The sequence below is a fragment of the Labrus bergylta genome, chromosome 19, assembly GCF_963930695.1.
Source record: "Labrus bergylta chromosome 19, fLabBer1.1, whole genome shotgun sequence".
In the NCBI taxonomy this organism is placed as follows: Eukaryota; Metazoa; Chordata; class Actinopteri; order Labriformes; family Labridae; genus Labrus; species Labrus bergylta.
In genome coordinates, this window is record NC_089213.1 from 21,806,702 (window position 1) to 21,830,756 (window position 24,055).

The window sequence follows — 24,055 nt, forward strand, 5'->3', positions numbered from 1 at the left end:
GTGTTTCTCATTTGTCTGAGTTTTTTTCTGCGTCTGAAGTGGAACTGTGCGTGTTCCCTTTATACGACATGCAAATGTGCATCCATATTTAGAAACGCAGAGAACAAACCCTTCTCAATTTGCTTTTTATTCACAGCCATTGTACAGAGGGGGAGAGAGAGAGCGAGAGAGAGAGGGAGAACGAGAGAGAGAGAGAGATGGGGAGAGTGAGAGAGAGAGAGAGCGAGAGACAGAGACAGATAGATAGAGAGAGAGAGAGCGAGAGAGAGAGAGAGAGAGAGAGAGAGCGAGAGAGAGAGCAAGATAGAGAGTGAAAGAGAGAGAGAGAGAGAGAGCGAGCGAGAGAGAGAGAGAGAGAGAGAAGAGAGAGCGAGAGAGAGAGGAGAGAGAGAGAGAGGGAGAGAGGGAGAGAGAGAGAGAGTGAGCAAGAGAGCGAGAGAGCGAGAGAGATGTAGCTTAGAACTGCAGCTGAGAGGAAACACGCCATCAAGGCCAATTCAAGTCTTAAGGATTCGACTCCAGCTTTAGATTCCACTAAATGGAGTTATTTTCTCACAGCTTGGCTCACAGAGCAAAAAATGCTAATCTTCCGGTTAAGTGTTCATCATACAAGCTTGGTCAACACTTCTCTTTTGCGGCTAATTTGGGTTCACTTGCAAAAGGAACCCATTTCACTCCTTTTCAACGAGCACCAATCTTCCTTTAAGCTCTTTCAGAAAGTTATTTAGTAAGAGTTCTGAGGTGTAAAGAATATTCAGTTAAAGCGCCGACAGACTGCGTGTAAGTGACCGTCAATAACAAGCGGCACTAACAGCCCCTCTTTTCAAATGGAAATCTATGTTTTTTATGAGTCATCAGCAGCCAATTCAAGCCACCGCCGGGGCCGCTCTACAGTCATTAACACTTTGCAGAGTACTTTGCATATCAGGTGCCAATAGAGGAGAAGGTCACGTTTGAAGCCTGGCTGGACAAATGAAGAGAAGGACGGACAAATTGCCTGAAATGGCCTGCCACAGGACTTGAAAAAAGACCCCGTGTTTGTTGTGTTTGTGAAAGAGACGGACAGACAGGCAGGAAGTGGGTATGGGTGGGGGAGATATAGGATGTGTACTGTAAAGGAGGGGAAATGCTTTCGTCTATGCGTCATATACGAAGAAATAAAAAGAAGAAGGAGATACTCGAGGCTCAAATGGTCACACATGGAAATTTATCTTTTTAGTGATGTCAAGGTCTGTGTACACCTTAAATCAATCTTAAAACACTAAGTATAAAAAGGACGAACTATGATTTGTTTGCTCTTTTGTGTCTACAAAAATGAGCTCCTGAGCTCAAAAAATCTTTTATTTCTATTTTGATTAACGGGCCAAACAATCCATCTAAGATCTTATTAAAGCCGTTTCATCCGCTTACGTCACACCGACTCCCCATACAGATCAAATGTTCACCATTTGATCCTTAGTCCATCTTGTTCTAGCCGTCACTTTAAATGAGCTGTCTGCTCTCTGATAGATTTGTTTCCTTTTGCTTAAAAAGGCCTAATTTTTCATTGAGAGACAGAAACACATGCAGCCTGGTGTCATGGTGGATCCTGCCTCTTCTTCTTCTTCTTCTTCTTCTTCTTCTTATAGGCTCACTGCTCACTCAGTCGAGGTATTTTTAGATTCTGTCCGCCTTGCTTTATCTCTCAAGTGCTCAGGTTTCCGCTAAAGGCAGCCCCCCTATGTTGTAAATAACACACGCACTGTCACTCTGTTGCACACACAAACACACATGACAACTACTCGCATGTTAAGCGAGATTGCATAACTGTTGCATGCATGATAGAAAGGTTGTGTTTTTTTCAGATGGACAGGATGAACTATTGAGCATGCACAGGTGATGGAGGAACGTTACACACAAAAAACAGAAAGCGGAGTGAGTCATTGAGTGATTCAGCAGCGTTTTCTCCAGAATGAATCATCCATCCATTTATCTGTAAAGCTGAACTTATAATGACTTTTACCAGCTGCAGACCACGACTTCACACTTAACTACAAACCCATCATCCTCTCGCTCTGTGGCTCAGCCAGCATGGCTTAAACCTCCTCAGATAAACAGGAGGTTCTGCTAGACTTGTATTCTGGCCAATCTCCTCTTTCCCCGTCGATAAAACCTGTCTGTTATTTTCTCTTGTCTGTTGGACAGCATGTTGTGAGGTTTCTGTCCAGTCTTCCCAAGCTGCAATACATCAGCTGCTGGGTTCAGGCTCTCATAGAATCACTCACAGACACCTAGCTGGAAGAGTTCTTTTGGGTATAGGGGCTTTTTGCGCTCTTTATTTTAAAGTTGGTCTCATCTGAATGAATATTAAGTTCAGGCCTCCTACAAAGTCTTGCCATTGAAATCTAAGATGTAGAGTACAATTAAACTCCTTTTTGTTGTTATTTGGTTTCCAAGAACAAAACCTTCATTGTATTGTATTGTATTGTACTATATTGTATTGTTTGCTCACACTTACTTATATTTTTTCTCTTTATTTTCATGGAAACAAGAAACCATATAAATATGATCTTCCTTGTAAAGGTCAGATTGTGATGAAATGAATCATTACTGCAGTGGCGGTTCTAGACCACTTTTACTGAGGGGGCCAAACTGGGGCCAGTTGTTTTGTCAGAGGGGAACATTAAACCCAGGTGAAAAATAGACAAAGATAATCGCTTTAATTATAAATAATTTAAATATATTTTGCCAAATAATAGCACACGTCATTAAATACCTGGATTTATATTTGTTTCAGTAACAGTATTTAATACTAGATTGTGAGTCCAGTTGTTGAGTCAAATACTGTGTATGTGTTTTGAGGGGGGGCTCTTCCTTTTGGGGGGGGTGGCCACAAGGGGGACTGGCCCCTGTTGGCCCCTGCCTAGAACCGCTCATGCATTATTGGTAGATAAAAGCCCCTAGATGCAAAGAGAAGACATCAAAATATGAATTTAAGGTGTGTGGTTCCTCCTTTAATCACTTTAGTCAACAAGGCAGGGTCTAGAAAAGATACATTTCAGAACGTGTGTGACTGGCTGCTGTTGCACTTCAACACTCACTTTCTTGATATTATTGCAGCTGTGTAGTGAGCTTGTATTTCAGTACAGTATGTATGCTGCAGTTTGTGTTTGTGTTTCAGGTGGGTGCTGCACAGTGTTCTGTATGCAGTGTGGGTGTAGAACCGAGTCTGCTGCACAGTTTGACTTCTCTTCATGCTTTACAGGTACATGACCTCACAGCTACAGGGGGCAATGGATTTTTTTTTTGTGCTTTATGGTTTGGATTTATTTATTTTTCCAACCTTTAAAAAAAACTTAAGGCAGAGTATTTTGATTTTAAGAGTTAGATAGATAGGTCTATATACTGTATAAGTGTATGATGTAAAGAATGCTACAGTTGAGTTGTACACAGACTTTTTTAATGAGGTTTGGCTAAATACATGTTACATCGTGCTTTGGGGTGAAACACATTTAAGATTAGTGTTTGTTTGCAGTGAGTTTTATTGCAAATTAAAAAGTAACCATTAAACACAACGACAGAGACTCCCTGTAGCCTATCACACCTCATCCTGTTGTCTCCATCATACAAAAACACACAAGTCTCCAGTGTGGACGTTTCAATAATTTACAGAGAAATTACGCATTCTAATGTGTCAGTGTTAGACAACTCATAATTGTTATTTTATGTGCCAAGCATTCACAGCTGGCAAACATGCAGGAAGTAGTTTTTCTGCTTTGCAATGCTGCAGCTAATTATGGGTCTTTACAGAGGCGATACATTCAGACGAAAATGTCGAATAAAAAGCTGAGGATACAGCTGAATCTATTAAGGGAAAAAAATATGATTGAGTCGTACGTGTGTCTGCAATCGTGATTTATTTTAGAAACAGTGAGTGGTGACGTTTAAACACTGGATGTGCTTGAAGGTGTCTTTTGGAGATACACTTCAGTCATGTATAAAACAAAAAAACGTAGTGCTTTTTTAACTATTTATTGGATGTACAGTGATCTAATACGTGATCTCTCTCTCTCTCTCTGTCAGTCCGTCATCTCACATGAAAACACACATTCAACTAGCCTGCTTACCACACATGTAACCAGGCAACAACTCACCAACATGTGTGGCAAAGCTCAGCATGGACTCTCAGTTTGATAGAACATTTTCATTACAAATGATGACTCATTATATTTTAGGAGATACCGCACAGCTTCACAGCACACAATACAAAATGTAATAGCCAATTACACAGCCCTTCAGTGATCTGAATAATTCCTTTTGACCAAGTCCTCATATGAACACATTTCACTAATGTGTCAAAACAACAAGCTGTCACCGTTATTTACCTGCCTTACCGCCTGACAATTAGTCACACTACAGTAACAAAATGGGTAGAAAGACATAAATTGCTCGGACAGCCTGAAAGTGTGCAGGAACATACACACACACACACACACACACACACACACACACACACACACACACACACACACACACACACACACACACACACACACACACACACACACACACACATTGGACGGATAGAGTGGATGGGTCACAACTAAGCCTTGCAGCAAATCAGAGGTGTCAGCTAGCAGCTCGACCGCTCTGAGCACAAGGCGGTGCAGCAGGATTAGGAATGTACCAATTAGATGGGAGAGGGGGTGAAGGTCACATCTGTAGGTGTGAGAATGGAAACCTTAGAATATATACAACACATCTATGAAATAAAAGCCACATGTTAATAACTTAAATAAGTCCCAAAAACACAGAAGAATCCCATATTCATCACCATATCAGAATCTTTTTTGAAAGCTGATGTGTGGACACTGAGGAGAATTTGACAGTTTTTTCAGTGAATTCACTGCAGGGGGATTTAAAAGCTAGCCCAAGCTGTGTCGCCTAAACAGCTTTAAGCCACATTTAATAACAACACAGGTGGCTAATAGAGCGTTTTGGTGGTAAGATCATCAAAGTTATATCAACGTCATGGGCCGCACAAGGTAAAACAAAACGCTGCAAAGGAATAAAGCAATGTTCTGGGTTTTAAATAAGCACAGTTCTTTGAATGAAGCAAAGCTTATCGTGTGCATATATCCGCCCTGTGACATGGTTTTGACAGGTTTTGATATAAAGGTCATAAACGTGTGTCCCCTCAAATGCTCGCACAACGCCGTGTACCTCAGCCATTTGAATCACAGTGCCATGCACATGTAACCACACACCGCCACCGTTAGGTTATATAATGTGACACATTGTGATGATGATAATAACTGCCTCCTAGAGCTCAAGGTGCATTTATTATTCAGCCACTTGTAATCTGATTTGACACAGCAGCATCACAAGAGAAGCTGTGTTATGAATTCAAATTACCAGAGATATTCAGCCTCTTTAAACAAAAAGTAGAGACTTAATGAAATGCAGTGATTTCAGATACTTTGTTGTTTAGTGGCCATGTCTGCCTGTTAGTTTTGTTGAGTACAAAAAATCTAAATATTTAGGGTAGAATAGCCCCAGGCAGAGGAGACACAGGGGGAAAAGTGAGTAAATACTCCACAGAGGCTAAATTAACTTATATATTTTATTCTTTATACTTTCTGCATCCTGCTGCCAGCTGACATTTACCTCGTAACAATTCTATGGCTGCAAGGCATCTGGCCTTTTTAAATGTGTATATTCGAGCGTGCACTACATGTATATGGCTGCATACTGTTGCAGAACAGACAGGCTGGTAGAAACAATTTTTACTCCAGCAGGGGCCAGATGGATAGAAAGGTCAGCAGCAGAGGAGATAAAGGGTATGGAACAGATCCAGACCATGTATTAGCCATTTGTGTGGATATACATTGACACAAAGCAGGAAATTCAGGTTAAAAAGCTAAACAGGAAGTCACTTTGGACTTATTAGAGGGTATATTTGGTGGCAGCTTCTAGCGGCTAAAACCAGAGGGGACTTTGCATCAGAGCACCAGGGACTGATGGTGAAGACGATCCTGTTTGTTTAGGAGGTAACACAAAAAATTATGTGTAGAAATTAGGCCAAGTCCTTCTGAAATGTGAAAAAGAAGTAAAATATGCAGATCAAACCAACGCATACGGAAACAAACCTTTAATTTAATTACATTTAGAACGTATTATACACGCATGAAAGAAATATGAACAAACATAAACAAATGACAGTGGAATTGATGAAGACAATGGTTCTTGTGGTCCCGATGGTTATATTTATTTTGATCCTATTTGAGTGGACTAAACGATTTACGATGCGTCGCATGCTCATGTGTGGGTGTGTGTCCTTGGCTTTAGACGTATCTTGATGATGTAACCATTACAGATTAGATGGCTACCATTATATTGCTTCAGATGGAGCCAACTGCACCTTCCAGTAGGCAGTGTTGTTGTGGTGTGTGGTGAGCTCAGCTGGTTACTTTGTATCAAATAAAAAAAGTTTTACATATTGAAATTATAAATGAATACAGCATAGCAAAATGAGCTAATTTAATCAAAACAAGTATTTTTGTGCTGTATTTGTCCCCCCACAATAATATCCCAAGTCCTTATCTTACTCATTACGTGTCAACAGTCAGCTTGTTCGCTGTTGACAATAGCTGCTGTGTTCAGGCTGCACTGAATTGTGAAGGATAGTTTGGTTTTATTGGTTGTTTTTTTAAATGCTGGAATCACCTGAATGTTCGTTTCTTCATTGATTAAATTCCAGCTAACATGTCTGTATCTGTTTTAGCCTAAAGATGTGACCGTTATACTGCAGCAATCTCTGTTTACAGACTATTTATATAAATGTGAAATCTGTCACCCCAGGACCAGATTTTGGGATTGGAGTTGTTCTGGTTTTTGTCCAATTAATTTGTGTCCCGTGGTCTTTGATTGTCTGAGAGTAAACAGCAAAAGAGGTGAAATGCAATCTACCTGAATGCAGTCCCCCGAACTGATCTGCCGTCATCTAAGGATGACTAAGCAATAATCAATGTCTTTGAAAAATCCTTCCGTTAGACATTGTTTCTCAACACACTAACCTTTTTCAAATCTCAAGTTGTAAGTCAAACAACAAGGACAACGTGCAGAAAAGAAAGACTCAGAAGGAGGTTTTTATTGGTGACTGCTGGCTTCACCGAAAGCCCTGAAAAACTTAGCTGTCACTTCCAGAGGCAAACATCAGTGTCAGATGATAGCCAACGGGTTTCAAGTTTAATACCAGAGGAACCCTACAGTATCTCCGTCCACTACACAGACCTGTCTATAAGTGGTGCCAAACAAACATTTTGTATGTTGAGGACACCAAAATCAGCTTGGAGAATGAGAAAGAAAGGGAGATAGGGGAGAAGACTTTTTTTACCCAACAGTGCCTGACAGTATGTTGTCAAACAGAAAGAGAACATACTGGGAGGAAACACATCACTCAAACTGCACACCTTAAGCAAAAAAAAACTTTCAAGCAAAACACTCTGCCAGAGTGAACTCTCTTCGTGTTTACTGATGCCACCTCAGCAGACAGCATCTGGTGATTCTTGTCAGCATTATACATACCGTACAGTTTTTCTACTGAGGACAAACTGTAACCAGTGCGGGTGATAAACAATGCTACCTATAATGTGTGGAAATTGAATTCCTGCTTTATTTGTCATTCAAATGCAGCTAAAGCCCTGCTGTCAAAAAAAGGGATTAAATGTGTCTTAATGAATAATGAAAAATGTAATTTCCTACATTCTCTGCCTTGTGCTCAGAGATAAATACGAGAGAAAATGAATCCTTTGGGCTGCCGAATAAATCAGCGCTCATCCAATGAGCTCTTAACACCTGACAACAAGGATCGAACTATGGCGGAGCTGGAAACAAATTTATTACCTTCACAAAGTCTTTACCCATATTCACATATACTGTAAATCACACTGAAACATTTAAAATAATTACCCAGCTCCCCAGGAGACACTTAAAAAATCTTACATCACTAAAACTGTCTGTGTGCTGTTAATAGAGGCTGAACGGGGAGGTGAAAGGAGTGAGGAGGAGAAGAAGAAGAAAAAGGAGGATGACAGGCGTTTTCTAGCAGGTTAATTGCCTGCCTTGGAGGGGGGCTTTACTCACACAGATAAGGGGGGTTGTCTCATTGAACAGTGGGTGATATAGTAATGACTGTGGGTTGGGAAATCTGGCCAACCTGATCCTCCACAACCAGGAGGCAGCTCAAATCTCGAGATGGCACAAGAGACCCGGGGCACTGCTGGCCAATGGATTAGGTTGTGCCCCATGCACAGAGGCTGCAGCCCTCCAAGTGGCTGACCCTGGTTCAAATCTGACCCCCGGCTTCTCTCCCTCACGGTATTCCCCACACTCTCTCTCTCTCACTATATCCTACTAAATACTGTCTTCTCAAAACAACAGTAGAAAGATAGATTTAGGCATAAAAGCCCAAAAATAAATCTAAAAACTGAAAGGCACCAAAGACTGAAATATATGATGATAAATATTGAGAAAAAGAAAAGCAGATTGCACACGAGCCCTCAGGTGTTTTTTGCACAATAGGACCAAAGCAGATGGGATATTCTGGACCGAGAAAAGCTCTTCACAATAGAAAACAACTGTGTTAAAATTGTCCCAAAAGCCATGCAGATTATGCATACACTACGCTTACTTTCAGGGATTTAAAAAAAAAAAAAAAAAAAGTGTGTATATTTTACATTTCCAGAACACTCACACTGGCTCTTTGATGCATTATGCACGAATCTCTGCTTTTCTCCCTCCGACTGCAACAAACACAGCTTCACATCAGCAAAATCCACAGTGAGTTCTCAGAGAGGACGCCTAAAAAGAATGACCTGTTCACTCTTCCTTTTTGTGTGTCGCTAACAGAGTAAGATGCAGAGAGGAGATGGAGGAGACAGCGACGTGGGATGACATGCATCCTATAGGCCGTGAGCCAAACTTGAACTTCTACAGTAATTCATCTCCATCACCTTAAACAGTAACACCGCAAAGTAATCTGTACACAGTATACTGTGTGAGTGCTAAATAATAACTGAGCTCTGCAGTGCTGGCTATAAGCCCTGCATGGCGCATCATTTTATAAGTACACAGGATAAAAACTCACAGCCATAGAAATGACAGCACATACAAAACATAAATTCAATTATCTGATGCACATTGTGGGATAAAATACACACAACATTTTTTTGAAATGAGACGCACCCAGTTCTTTTTTTGTAAGGTTTATTTTTGTGCCTTTTATGCCTTTATTTAGAGGTAGGACAGTGGATAGAGTCAGAAAACGAGGAGAGAGAGAGAGTGAGTGAGTGGGGAATGACATGTGGGGAAGGAGCCACAGGTCAGATTTGAACCCGGGCCATCCGCTTCGAGGACTATAGGCTCTTTACATGGAGTATGCACACTAACCACTAGGCCAGGGGTTCCCAAACTTTTCAGGTCGTGACCCCCAAAATGAGGGTGAAAAAAACTGGGGACCCCCCACTGTTCTTTAAGGTGGTTAGTTAGGTATATAACGTAGTGACAGCCACGCACACACTAATAAACCTATCCAAAAACTAGGAACACAAAATAATACAACAGCCTAAAAACAATAAAAAATTTACACATTAATTTAATTTCCATGTTACTTAATGATACTGTCTTATATGACATTGGACTACTTTTTGTATATTTACAAAAATGTGTAAAAATATATACTTATGCACTTTTAAATGATTTTTGATATTTTATAGAAGGCATCTCGCAAGAGGGCAAAGAAGACAAGAAGAAGATGAAGACAATGAAGAGGTAGACTACAAAGAAGGAAACATAGGAAGAAGACAAAGAAGACAAAGAAGAAGATGAAGTCTTAGTGTGTGTGTCCTTGTGCATGAATCCCCCATCATCCTTGGTCCGAACATGTGTTTTTTACACAAACACACAGCATGCAAAACAGACAAGCACACGTTCCCTTTGATGAATATTTCATCATGTTAGAGCGGAAGCCAGTCAGGATGAAGTACTGTATGCAGGTCTTTTCATGAAGAGAAGCTAATAAATGATAGATATGTATATATGCAAGGTCTCTCACTAAACCATCAGGAGCTCAAGCAGGTGTTAGGACATATGGGCAACATGGTGCTTCTATTATTTAAAGTTAAAGGTAATTAGGTTCATTAGTTGGCAAAACATGTATATATCCTGGGATCACCTGGAATGAGTCAAAAGGATTTTTAAGGACCTGTGGGATATAAGGCTGCAGTCTGTAGTGACAGATGTATGTTTGTTTGTCTTTTGAACGTCAGAATGGAGCATTTTTTTTAATTCTTTACATTTCCTTATTTTACAGGTTGAAGGACAAAAAAACAACAACATGCCATCCAATCATTCAATGATTCAGTACTTTACTGTGTAAAGTCAATGTGAGTAGTTTTAAGTCAAAGGAATGAGGAATCAGCTCAAACTCAAATTAGTGTTTACATTATTACATTAAAAAAAGGTGCATTCTTTGTTTATTCAATTAATAATCAATCATTAATTCTGCCTTGCCAATGGAAAATGTTTTAGAACTAGACTTTTACTGGAATGTTCTCACATTTTTTTATTAGTTTTTTAATATTTTGAGAGGCACTGTGGATCATTTCTTTAAACATGTCCATATTTTAAAACTTTTAAACAACATGACAACTAATCATAGAGTTCACATTTCAGCATCTTATAATGTCTTGTACATGTGTATAGATTATGTCCCACCATCCATAGAGAATGGTATGAACTTTTATACTGTCTGTGCATGCTCATATATTCACTTTTCATACTGGTCTAAAAAAGACAGAATAACAGAGACGGTGTCCTGGTTCAGATCTGAAAGGAACAAAAGAAAAGGAAATATCTTGTCAGAGGGCGTTTGGTGCAAAAGTGAACGAGTTCATGATCATCACATCAACTATTTCTGTGCTTTGATTGAAATCTTGTCAACTAAAAAAAGGTCTGTTTATATTTTTCCTCCTTCCTTAAGACATTTGATCCACTTTTGATATAATACATCCGTTTTTATTTCATAGTTTTATATCCCCTTGTCAACTCTGGAGTCAAAGGAGACTTACTTAGTTTTGTCTTTTCCTTTGGACCCCTTCCATTCCTTCATTTAGCAACCTCATGCACTGGTTCTCAACAATACAGAAGCTTCCAGCTACAGGGGATTGTGGTTATTCAGATTTAGGTTAAAAGGCAGCCAAGTGGGATAATGGAACTATTGTAGGAATCTGCAAACGGGTTCCCTACATGTCCCTCAGGAGCTGACCTGCTGTCACCCCGAGGTGACCGAGTAAACCAAATTATTCTACTTGTGTGTGTGTGTGTGTGTGTGTCTGTCCTTGTTAAGGAGGCAGCAGCAGCAGCATGATTTATTCTGCTCATTTCTCGAGCTTGAACCTGATAAATTCTCTTCATTAGAAATCCGAGTTCATGCAAAAAGCTCCTCTTGCTCCTGCTTCAGTCACTATTGCAGAAGACGTCCCTCTTGTCTTAGCATGTTGTAATCATTGACATGCAGGTTCATTCACCTTTAGAGGGGTTTTTTTCTATGTATATCTCAGTTTGCCCAAAAAAAAGATGCAAAACAGCAGTAGGTGAAAATGTTTAATTTATGAGAGAATGCAAATTGAGCTGCTGTGGAGGAGTTTAGTGAAGGTGACCACTATGTAAATAACATGTCAGCACACAAAGATGAGGCTACAGCATGCAAGCGCTGATGGCCAAAAGAGTAGGAAAACGTTTTAACCTTATATAAATCCTGGATCAATTCTGAAAACTGTCAGGTTTGACCATAGGGTTTGACTACTCGCCCCTGTCCTGTTGTGTGTAAAGGATTCCCACAGATGGTTCAAAAAGCTTTTGTGTGACTTTTGTTGCCGTTTCACCTCCAACGCCTGTCCTTCAAAATAAGAGCACACTGTAATGCTAGCAAATTACACCACAGCCTCGGCCTTTGGTGCATTTCAACCCCACTCTCTCCTCCCTACATTTCCTGTTTGTCTCCAGCTGGCCAATTAAAAGAGGCAAAGCAGCCCCCAAATAATCTTTGAGACAAAAATAGAAATACACCACAGAATGTTGCCATAACAACCAATCATTATGCTGTTGAGGCTCTATAAAATGAGGACGTAAGGAAGTGGAGTTGCATTGCTTACCAATGGTTGCCATGGTGAACGCTATACTGTTTACTTTGTTGCACAGGCGGAAGCTTTTAAATGCAGCTGCTGAGCTCTTCCATGCAATTTCCATTTCAGTTATATTCTAAATCACTGCAAATAATGTCTTGTTCAGCCTGGAGGACCGTTCCTCTTGAAACATCTTTGCCGCGCTCTCCCACTTATTGACGCTAAGGTGTCATGGCAATTATGTGAATCTATAAAGGAGTTGTACTTAGAACACTTTCACTACCAGGCAGAGCGTTCTTTATCCATGCTGAAGTCTTCCCCCTAAATATTTCAGCTGTGTTTATGTTAGACCCTGACAGAGAAATCAAAAGCTATCAGCCTCGTCTCTTTGTGTTGCCTTGTTCCTCTTTTCCTCTCTGTCACTGCCTATTTCTCTCTTCATCCTTCTTTTGTAGAGTTTTTTTTCCCGCTCTCGTCATTTATCTGTATTCAAAGTGTGCTCTCATGTTAGCCTCAGCATGAATTGTAAAAAAAAAAAAGAAAAAAAAAGAAAAAGCCTAATCTTGGCCGGGGGAGATATGTTACAAAGAGCATTTGCACAGAGATGAGGCAGCATCACGTACAAGAGAGCGCACACACACACACACACTGAGCCCCCTCTAGGTATTTGTTCCTCCATACTGTGCTGCCCTCTTTGATATCATCTCATCATCTCTCTATTATTTCACTATTCCACTGTATTTCTCACATGCCCTTTGGTGCATACTTAACACTACTGTATGTGTCCTCGGGCATTACTATAGTTCCACTGCTGCATGATTATCATGTGGTTCAATAATGCTGTCTGGATAAACCCCTTCTGGCTTAAACTTTTCGTACATTCTCACCTCTAAACCTAAGGCTATATTCTCACAGATTCTTTTTTTTTTACCACTGTAAGAAATGTTTTACCACATTTGGCACAGTTGGAAGCTTGCAGCCTTTTATTTGAAGAATCACTGGTTTGTGAAAAGACCAGATTATTAAAGATAGAAGCAAAGGTCATCATAAAGGTTTGATGTTTTTTTTTAATATATTTGCATAATAAACACAGTGCAGGGGTGTTGCAATCATTACACAATACTTAAGAGGCCATGCTAAGTACTGTGATATTTCTAAATTATTTATTCTCATTGTTTAAATACACCGGTTTTTATTTTCATAGTATACAGGAATATATATCCACACTGTATAATGGATATAAAACACACCATCTTCCTCATGTATATAAAGTAACCTCTTTAAATCATAGTGATCATGCGTAATTGTCTGACTGTTTTCTCAAGATCTCGACTTATTTCTCTAATAACTTTGGACTCGCAAAAGCAGAAATCAAACCTAGAAATAAGCTCCACTTACCTCTCCTTCATATGAACAATATAGCAGCATGGTGGTTCTTGGTCTGACCTATCAGGCTTATTCTTTTGTTCAGATTGTCATTAAATTATCCCATTATTAAGAGTATTAGCAATCGCTGTTATCTTAAGAAAATGACAAAAAAAATGAGCAGAGATTTCAATTTTTTCAATTTCAGATTTCATTTGGAAAAAAAACAACAACAAATAAATGGAGACCTTGAGAAAATTACTCGTGATCATGGAGTAAATAAATGTACACGATGCATGTCCACTTCCATAGTTATCCTCCTCACCATTACAATATTGTCCGCCCATATAAATGGGCATGTGCTGAATTGTTGTGTAACCTTTGACTACCTTGTTGTCCTTATTCTAAAGGAATGAAAGTGATGTAAAACACATTTATAGCCAACAAAGCTTATTCTGATTCTGATTCGCATTAGCCTAACACTTCTGGTAAAACACTTGATTAGTGGCCCAGTGATGATGCTGCATTGTCAATCCATCTGCTGTTTTGTTTGGTCAGATTTCTTGTTCAGGCCACACACACACAAACACACGTGTACACACACACACACGCACGCACACACACGCATGCACGCGCGCACAGACACACACACACATACACACAAACACACACACACACACACACACACACACACACAGTCACCTGCCACACAGCGGGAAACCCTTCCCTCCTCCACAACAACCTGTCCCGCAGTTTCTCTTTTGTTCCTTCACACAGCACTTACAAATCTTTGAATGCACAACACCAGGCAACGATTCAAGTACAGTTTGCTTTAGTGACAGCCTCCTGTAGACACAGAGATGTGCACATGGCCGTGCACTTCTATTTCTGCACAGTAATGTATGGAGCCACAAAGGCAGAGGGGGGTTGGGTCAGGAGGAGAGGGGAGGGAAAGTATTGGTTCCATGACCCCGGTACAAATGAGTGGTCCTCGAGGGGTTTTTATCAGTGTCTGCCTGACCTGAGTTATTTACCCTTATATAAGGAAGGAGAGTACAGGTTGTATAGAAAGCCTTGGAAAGAAGGTTAAATCCTGAGCTGCAACATACAGAAGTAATGATCACCTTAGTAAGGGAAAAAGGTACAAAAAAAGCTAACGTTACCGTGCACATAGCAGAGGGACAGACACAAAAACAGCCACATCAAAGCTGCAGAGACATACATTTAATAAGTGCATGCAATATATTTAAACTCCAAGGGACTGACAGTATAAACAGTGTTTCTGTCTGAGTCAGTAAATACTGTCTCTTCAACCAAGGACCTAATTAGAATAACTATCTGGCTGTCTGACCACACTGTTACTTCTTCTCTCCATCCTTTTCTTTTTACTTGTTTCCCTGAGGAGTGGGAGGAGAGGAGGACAAAAAAAAGCGATAACCCACCTGCTGAGGTACATCACACGGGAATGGAAAATGCAATTCTAAACCATCTGTGAGCAGGACTGGAGAGAAAAACACTGATTATATATAGGCTTCTTTTCCAGAAAAAAAAAAAAGATTGTGTGCTTGGATAGATGGACGCGTCTATGAGAATGTAGGATGGTCTGTGTGTGTGTTTCTGTGTGTCTTTTGTGTGCAGTATGGTTTCAGACAGTCTGTCATCTTGGTCTCCCAGTTTCACATCACCCAAAGGCAGAGATGAGGGGGTGTTTGAAATAATCTGACAGACTTTAATTCAGATACATCGCTTAGACTCTTTCTTCATATTTCTTACAGTAAGTCTAGTGTGCATAATCACAAACCAGTCCACTTTTGTTCCCTTTAATTCAAATCTTTACGCTCTCTGTTGATCCGTCCAAGTATTTATTCTTTTGACATGCACAGAGCTCGGAGTGTAATTTCTCAGCATGATGAGCCATGGGAGCTCATTTAAAGCTGTGAAACTGTAAAAAAAAAGGAGATGTTAATATTAAATGATGGAAAACGGGATAAAAAAAATGCAGCGTCTGATGATCTTTGACTTCAGCGTTTTAAGGAAAATCAGCATAAATCTCAGTCAGGATTTCAAAATGCATCAACCTTTTTAAATAAGAGCGGAGGATTCCTGCTGTGATCTACACCCTGACTCTGACCTTGTTTTGATTGCACTAATCAGTTAAATAAAATAAATAAATAATCTAAGCCCCGCCCAATTTAGTTACTGTTGCCATACCTGTCAATGCTCACATTTTCACACAACACAAAGGCTGTGGAGATGAAATGGTATTTTTTGAATATACTATGTGTGATTGTTTTTGGAAAAAGGGTTATTGATTTTAAACAGAGTTTCCAAGGCTTCTCATTAACCACTCATCAATTTAAGATGGATAGAATGAACTCTGTCTTACTGATGTTATATAGCACATTAAGCTAATCTTAGCTCCATGACATGACTGAAAGGACAAAATTCAAATTACTTTCTCATGTTAGCTGTTGATTTCGTACAAACAAGAAGTTTAAAATAAGCGCCATATTATAAATAGCATACTTGACGGCTACATGTATAATGTTACTGAGGCTAAGGCTAACAGATGTTGAGGTTTTAATTTGGGGTATTTGTATGCCTTTATTATAGAGGATATGACTGTGAAGGAAATCAGTGGGAGAGTGGAATGTGGGAAAGGGGCCAAGAGTCAGATTTAAACCTGGGCCACCCGCTTCTACAGTGTAGAAGCTACTGTGTACAAGAGGCAAACAAACTGCAACTGGTAATAACCTAATATCAACATGTTAACCTTTAGTGTTGTCTGTACTCCATAAGGTCACAGCCCAACATGAATACACCTGTACTACCATACATACACAGCTCGCTGCCTGGATATAGAAACACAACAGTCAGAGCAGTCCACATTTAACTTAACTGCTGCCACAATAGTTCCAATAGTTCAGTCTGATGGGAGTGATTGCATTTTTTTCAAAGTGAGAGATGAGAGGCTGCCAGTGTTTGTCAAAGTTTTCAGATGAGCCACGGACAGCAAATTTAATCTTTTCCAATTTCAGAAAATGATATTAGGTCTCTCAGCCAAGACGTGTTAGAAGGTGGAGAATGATTTTTTTTTGCAAAAGAGGATAATTGGACGGCGGGCAATTAACAAGGCAAAGGAAATTACATTTTGTTATTTAGCTGCCATTCTAACGCCCTCTCCTGGGATATCAAATATGGAAAACTGAGGTGATGGGTCTCGATTCAGTTCCAATATCTCAGATACAACATCAAAGGACCTCCAGTGATCCTCCAGACTCGGGGCATGACCAAAACATGTGAGTCAAGTCTGCTGGTGCCTGAGAACATCTGTCCCACAAATCTGAGAGGTTTGGGTGAATCTAGTTATGCTGAAATTGATCCTGTCAGGAAGTTTGAACAATTCTGATTTGTTAATAAAAGGATCAAGCTAAAGCTAACAGGTCTTAAAAATATATTTTTAATGTTACATATTTATTTTGTTTGCAATAAATCAATAAATAAAACTTCCTTCTCATTGTTTTTCATAATTAAAAAGTATATAACCATAGTTTACTTAACTATCACTTCTAATAAATAGATATTTCATTATGATTGGATAGTTTAATCTTTAATTTAATAAACAAAATGTAACATTGATCCTGATGGAAATGAAAACTTTTCACTCTGTTATTGAGAGTAGACAGAGTAGACTCGGGAAGTGAACTGCGACCTCTTCAGCAGCCAGTCCCAATCACCATACTTGATCCGTACTGGGACTCAAACTGGGGACCCTCAAGTTCCCAACCAAAGCCCCAACTCCAGTGTCCAATACTCCAGTAATTATCATTTCATCATGTATAAATAAATAAGCCTTGACTGCATTTGTAGTGGATAATAATGAATTTAAAGTATTGCCTTAGTGTTATTTGTACAGTAATGAATTACTGTTATGAAGTGAGCCTGCCCAAAAACACATTCCACATGTTGAATGATTGTGGTACCACAATTCACACCAAATGAAATGTGTTGATCTGAAGCAAAAACCTCAAACAGTTATATTATTAAAGGAAAATAAGAAGCACTTATTGTAGGAGACAAGGACCTTGTGTTTCCAGTTTTCACTGTCATTTATTTTTAAAGCAGAGTTTAACATCCTGTCCTACAGACACTGTAGGCCACAGATCCTCTACTGCGTCAGCCTGCGATCCCTGTGCAACCTCCGTCCCACCACCATCAAAACCACCACCAATTAGCAGACTCCCAGACAGTGTGACGGTCCCCTCTTTCTCTCCTACTCCTCTTTATTATTCATTTTCATTATCTGTAATGTGCTCATTTGCTTTGGCTCAGTCTTTTTAATTCCTCATGTTTAACAATATCATTTTTCTATTATTCTCGACTCACTATCGTTCTCTGCATCCTTCATCCTCCACCTGTTATCTTTTTTTTTACTCACCCCTCCTGGGCTGCACTCTTCTTCCTCTGCTGCCTTTTTGGTAGCTCTCTCGTCCTTTTTTCCCTGCTCATTGTTCCATCTCCTTTCCCCATTAATGTGCCCTCTTTTACTTCTCTCGCTTCCCTCTTTCAGCCATCACCCCCCCCCCCCATCCTCTGTCTCAACTCCTGTTCAATCCTCTCCCTTTTTCACTCTCCCTCCGTGGCACTCTTTGTAAATCCCGAAAGCATCTTTGCTGGGAGACTGCTCCTCCTCCTAATCTAATTGAACAGGGATGATCATAGTGTGAGAAACCCTGGGAGAAGTTCAGTCGAGTAAACAATGTGAGTGTTGAGAGAGGAGACATCATACTGGAGGTTTGCCAATAACACCTGTAAAGCCAGGTGGACACAGCTGGCAACACAGAGTGAACTGAAGAGAGGCAGGACGTAGCTCTTTAAGGATAACTCAAGAGAAGAAATCAGGTAGGCCTACTTGTGTTGTGCACACTTGTTGCAGTGTGCATGCAAAGCCTTTGCACACATGCGTCAGTTATGCAACAGTGTGAGCATGCTAGAGCTCGATTTTCTCATGGAACTGAAATATTTACACGAAGGCCCACAGATGAAACTCCTTTTTTATTTCATTTTGCACCAAAGAGAAAAACACATTTAAAATGGGTGAAGTTCAAAATGTGATAATTCTGTCCCTTGTTGCATATTAAGCGAGATTCTGTCCTTGGCATGATCTTCTAACAGTTCAGATTTCTTTCATCTGACACAATATCCATTTTTAAAGATTAATATTATTAATACCATCACTCGCAGGTTCACCTCGATCTGTGACTTCAAAGTGTAAATGTTAATGCTCACTTGAAGACACCTTGAGTGTGCAGGATCTGTGCTTACACGTCATGCTAATATGCTAATTATCTAGCTAACTGCGTCGTGTTAATGGGAGATTAAGGAGTTCAAACGCAGAACATAAATATACACAGCTTGTCAGTCACTGGAGACATTGGATAAAAAAGGTGCACAGGATCCAAACATGTTTATTTGCTAAAAACAGTATTACTTACAGTGAGTGTTTGAACTTTCCAGCAAAAGCAAATATTTGTTTGTTCTTAAAAAAACTGAAGTGCCGTCTGTGCTGCTGTCTGCTAAATGTCACATCTTACAAACTGCTGCCACCTTCTTTATTTTTTAATTACTCGACAGTGTCTCATCAGAATGACTAGATTGCATGCTAATTCTCTTTGTAAAATGTCACACGAACACAATTGTGTTGAAATAATCTTCAGCTTGCAGACACACAAATATGTCTATGCTGATATTGCTGTAGTTAGCACTTTAAGCCCTTCCAAAAAGTGCTGAATATACTGTAAAAACGAGACTAATACACCTTTAAGTGCAAGCAATTTAAGAAATATATAATATTCTTTCAGCAATTTTTCTTCGTTTTATCCCTGAAAACTTTAATGCTCTTGGAGAAAAAAGTGTTCCTTCTGGCAGCAGTAGAAGTCAAGTTTGTTCATGCCTTAAGCCATCAGAGAGAGCGCAGGAGCCAGCTACTGTACCATATTTCAATAGTCCAGACCCCACTCATTAAAGCAGCACAAAAGACTAATCACATCTGCAGCGCTTTGATTTACATGCAATTAAAGTTTCATGTGAACCCAGATAAACCAGACAGGAGGAGAGCGGAGCGATGAGAAGGATGAGAGAGAAGGAGGAGGAGGAGGAGAAGGAGGAGTGCTGAGGGGAAACCGTGGAGAGGAGGATTAAGGAAAAGATGAGACACCAGCAGAGAAGAGAGCAGATGTATGGAGCGACCAGGGGCAAAAAAAAAAAAAGTTGGGGACAGAGAAAAGAGGATAAAAGAGGAGGAAAGGGGGGGAGTATTGGAAGAGGAGGAGAGGTGAAGCAAGCCATCATTTGGCAGGAGAAGTGATGACACAGCACATCCATCTCTGTGGCAGGTGCCTGCTGTTGCTCCTTTACAGAGGACACACACTAACAGGGAGAGAGAGAGAGAGAGAGAGAGAGAGAGAGAGAGAGAGAGAGAGAGAGAGAGAGAGTGCTGCAGCAGCATTAGACTGTAATATTACAAAAGAGACAGACTGCTGAATGTCTTATCTAAAAATATAACCGCCTTCACAATAAAGGGCTTAAAACACAAGTCCATAAATAGTCTATAACTTTGCTCTATTTCTGTGTGTGGCATTATGTAACTACAATATCTTATTCAAGGTTTTGATTTGATGTGTTAATTACTTTACTAAGACAACTTATTTAGGCTTATCTTGCCTGTTTGGGCATGTTCTTCTCAAATTAACACCAAAGGACCATTTTTTTTAAAGCTCCTTTTGTTCATTTGTTTCCATCTTTAACTCCTTAAATCTCAATATTTTTATAAAGCTGTCGTTTAGCCAAGACAATGGACTTTCTCCCTCCAGATGCTGCACTCGGTTATGTAACATTACAGTTAGTAAATCAGTAATCGTAGCCCGCGGCCACTTGGTATTTCAGTTTGAAAGCATCGCTCCATAAGGAGGTAATGTGATGGATGTGTCTCGACATGGAACAAACAAGTCGAGTTCAAAGCAAGGCAGCTGAGAGCCAAACACGTTAAAGTTAAAAAAAAATGACTTGCACAACAATAAAGTAGCTCATGAGTCAGCCAAATAATCACATATACAATGATGTAATTATTATTAAAAAAAAGAAAAAGGGCAAACAGTCATAAACACATAATAGGTGTCTGGTGTGGGTGAGAGTGTCATTGTGTGATCATCAACACATCACGCAGACAACACAAAAAGCTTTCCAGGAGAGTTATATGCAAGGTCAGGCAGTAAATAACATCCTGAAAATAACAAGATGGGGAATGAAAGCGAGAAGAGGGGGGGGGGGGGGGGGGGGGGGGGTGAAGCAATAATAATGAAGCAATAAAAGGAGACCCAATTTCCCAGATGTGATCTGTGCCTCAGTCAAGCCAGTCAATGAGTCTGTGTGTAACTGTGTGTGTGTGTGTGTGTGCGTGTGTGTGTGTGTGTGTGTGCGTGCGTGTAACTGTATGTGTGTGCGTGTGTGTGTGTGTGTGTGTGAAGGAGATTTTCTGTGTTTGTTCTCCGATGAGTCAAAATGAGTCACATCATTTCATCAATCACCCACTTACAGTACAGCAGTCCTTCAGTTGTGTGTGTGTGTGTTTGTTAGTATGTTGTTTGTATCTTTGAGGGCAGAATTAAGTCAAACATTCAAAATGCAGAGGGATCCCACACACTCTCACCCATTTATTTACTAACACACTCTACTGTTGGAGCTTTCCAGTATCTGACCTGTCCTGCAAAGTTTCAGCTACAGAAACAGTACAAACATCAGTATGGTACGTCTACATTAGCAGATAGACAAAACTATACTTAAAAAGCCAACACAATCCATTATTAACATAGCTTAAAAAGAATCCCCCCAAAAAATCCTATTCGGGTGATGGACTGCTTTCTAGTATCTGTTAAAGCCAAAATCGCCTGTGACCGTCTTTCCAGGATCAAACTAGAATATTCATCAGTGTAGTAGTGAATGACACGAGCACTCATCTGCTCCTTTCCACTTCCTGAAAAGATGCAGCTGGTTCGGTTGTCAAATCGATGCACAACACCTTCCCCAATAGTTAGACAGCTGGAGGCGCTCCAGGGAACATGTAAACACACTCCTGCATGTTCCCACACATTACACAAATCCCACATTACACACTCCCACATTACACACACCTCCGAGAGCTATATCTTTCCATCATGTCAACAAGAATGCACAATATAGCATGCATGATCCCCCTTTTAGTTTTACTATCATCATCTGTTATACTTACCAAACAGTATTACACAATCGCACTCTTGTCCCTCCTACTCACTTTCTTACTTGTCTTTTTCACACACACACACACACACACACACACACACACACACACACACACACACACACACACGCAAAACAGACTCCTGGTTCCTGCTGCATTTGTCTTTTCAAAATCTCTAATAATACATTTTTTTGTTGCCTTTAACAGCATCTCCCCTCTACCTTGGCTTTCAAGCACAAAAAAACCCTCTATTTATATGGTGGGGAAAAAAAGACGGTATAGGTTTCAAATAAAAAACCTGTTCCCCCGTAAATACTTCACAGAAACACACACAGAATACCACTCCACATTCCAACAGAAAGAAAACAAAAGTCACTTACATGAGTTCCTCTGGCTCCCGTCTGTCACTCCAGGCGACGTGGACATCCCAGCAGGAAGCTTTTTATTTTTTTTACCCTCACAAGATAACCAAATAGGAGGCAGAGGGTGGGGAAGAGTGAGCAACACGACGATAGTACACCAAAAAAAAAAAAACTCCGCCGATCACAACAACCCCTGCCCACTATGCATCCTCACGCTGTCTCTCACTCTGCACACACATGGTCCTCCATACAAACGATGCTGCAGAGAGGCTCACAGCAGGCACATTCTCACGCAGGTTAAACCCAAACAATGGAAACACTCGCAAGAAAACCAGGCACCAACGACACATACACATGCATGTATGGATCGGCACTGCACCAGTGTGTCTAGCTGTGGTTGTGTGGAGGCTGCTGAGGCTGACAGTGAAGAGAGAGAGAGAGAGAGAGAGAGAGAGAGAGAGGGGAGTAAAGACAAGTGGAGCATACCACTGGCTGCAGGAGAGCGAGGGCGGAGGGGACAGGAGGAGATAGGGGAGGGGGTGGGAGAGAGGGAGTGTAGCAAAGGGAGGATGGGAAATAAGGAGCGCAGATATTTATTAGTTTGTGCGTTTGTGTGGCTGTACATGTTTTTATAACCCATGAACACATTCCCCTCTGACATTTGAACTCACAATAATGCCTGTTATCCTTATCTTCATATTTATAACCATTTGTTCATGTGAGTGAAAAACCAGGGGAGAGATAGCTTTTCATTTAAGTAAAAATAAATAACCTGATAAAGAGGAAGCAGAGTAAAAGTGTTAAGAAGACAAAACAGAAAGTCTTTGAAAAGGTAAGGTACACCTATCATGTTTGATCGTGTACACGAAAAAACAGCTTCACACACAGTCACACCATCTGAAGTGTAACACACTTGTGGGGGGGGGGGGGGGGGGGGGGGGGCATAATAATCCTCCTCATTAGCATGATACTGTGAAGAGCATCACAGTTCTACCTATAGCTCTGTCTCCTCCGCTCATGTCCTTCACTAACTCCTCCCCCCCCCCCGGTCTGTTTTTCTCCTCTTTTTGATGCATGTGAAGTGCAAATGATGGGAACCCCTGAAGACCTTTCTCTTGCTTACATCGCTTCTAGAGCCATGCTAGTAGAATTTTCAAAGTATTATATTTCAAATTTAATTGAGACCTTGTGCTTTTTTTATTCTATAAAATCCTGAGAATATTGACTGAAAGTAGTTCTTAAGGCTCCGGTAAGGAACTTTTGGTTTGTGACCTCTTTAGTGCCTATGGACAAGGTTTGACTTGTCTATTTGCTGGTGTTGTCTAGTTCCTGCATTTTGTACTGTTGTCTGACAAAATAACGAATCCTGCTTTCTTTTAACAGTCAAACCGTCAAATCAAATGAGTCAGAGTGAAAATTTGCTTCATATAAAGTAAGAAAAAAGCGGTTACTTCAGTGTGCTTGTCTAACATCAACTATAAATGCAAGGGAACATGCATTCAAATGTACATATCAAAATAATAAATCTTCTTCCTGGTGGTCTGGTTTGCTTTCTTAGGACATAAAGATGCATCAGTTCTCATTTCATTCTTTTTCTTGACCTGCAAAAAAACTCACATCTAACACCTAACAACACATGACTTGGAGTCAAAACAGGGAAGTGAGTCACTCTGAAGAGAAATTAAACCCTCAAGCTTGAGCACAAACACTCATACACACACACACACACACACACACACACACACACACACACACACACACACACACACACACACACACACACACACACACACACACACACACACACACACCAAATCCACATAATGTCAACCCTAGCCTTCATCTTAATGGCACATCACAGCACTGAACACCTGAGGGGATGTTGTGCA

The 24,055-nt window shown here is 40.3% G+C and overlaps 1 protein-coding gene across 3 annotated transcripts in view; it reads right to left on the reverse strand.

The window, feature by feature from the left end:
- dtnbp1b (dystrobrevin binding protein 1b) overlaps positions 1 to 22,602 on the reverse strand; it is a 36,448-nt gene extending 13,846 nt beyond the window's left edge. For 2 of the 3 annotated variants that reach the window (XM_065948152.1, XM_065948153.1), the window contains exon 1: positions 22,185 to 22,602. In XM_065948152.1, coding sequence (XP_065804224.1) covers positions 22,185 to 22,230 — 46 coding nt within the window. In that variant the 5' untranslated portion in view covers positions 22,231 to 22,602. The remainder of the gene's footprint in view (positions 1 to 22,184) is intronic. The other variant, XM_065948154.1, reaches the window with a different exon arrangement.
- Between the last annotated feature and the right edge of the window lie 1,453 nt (positions 22,603 to 24,055).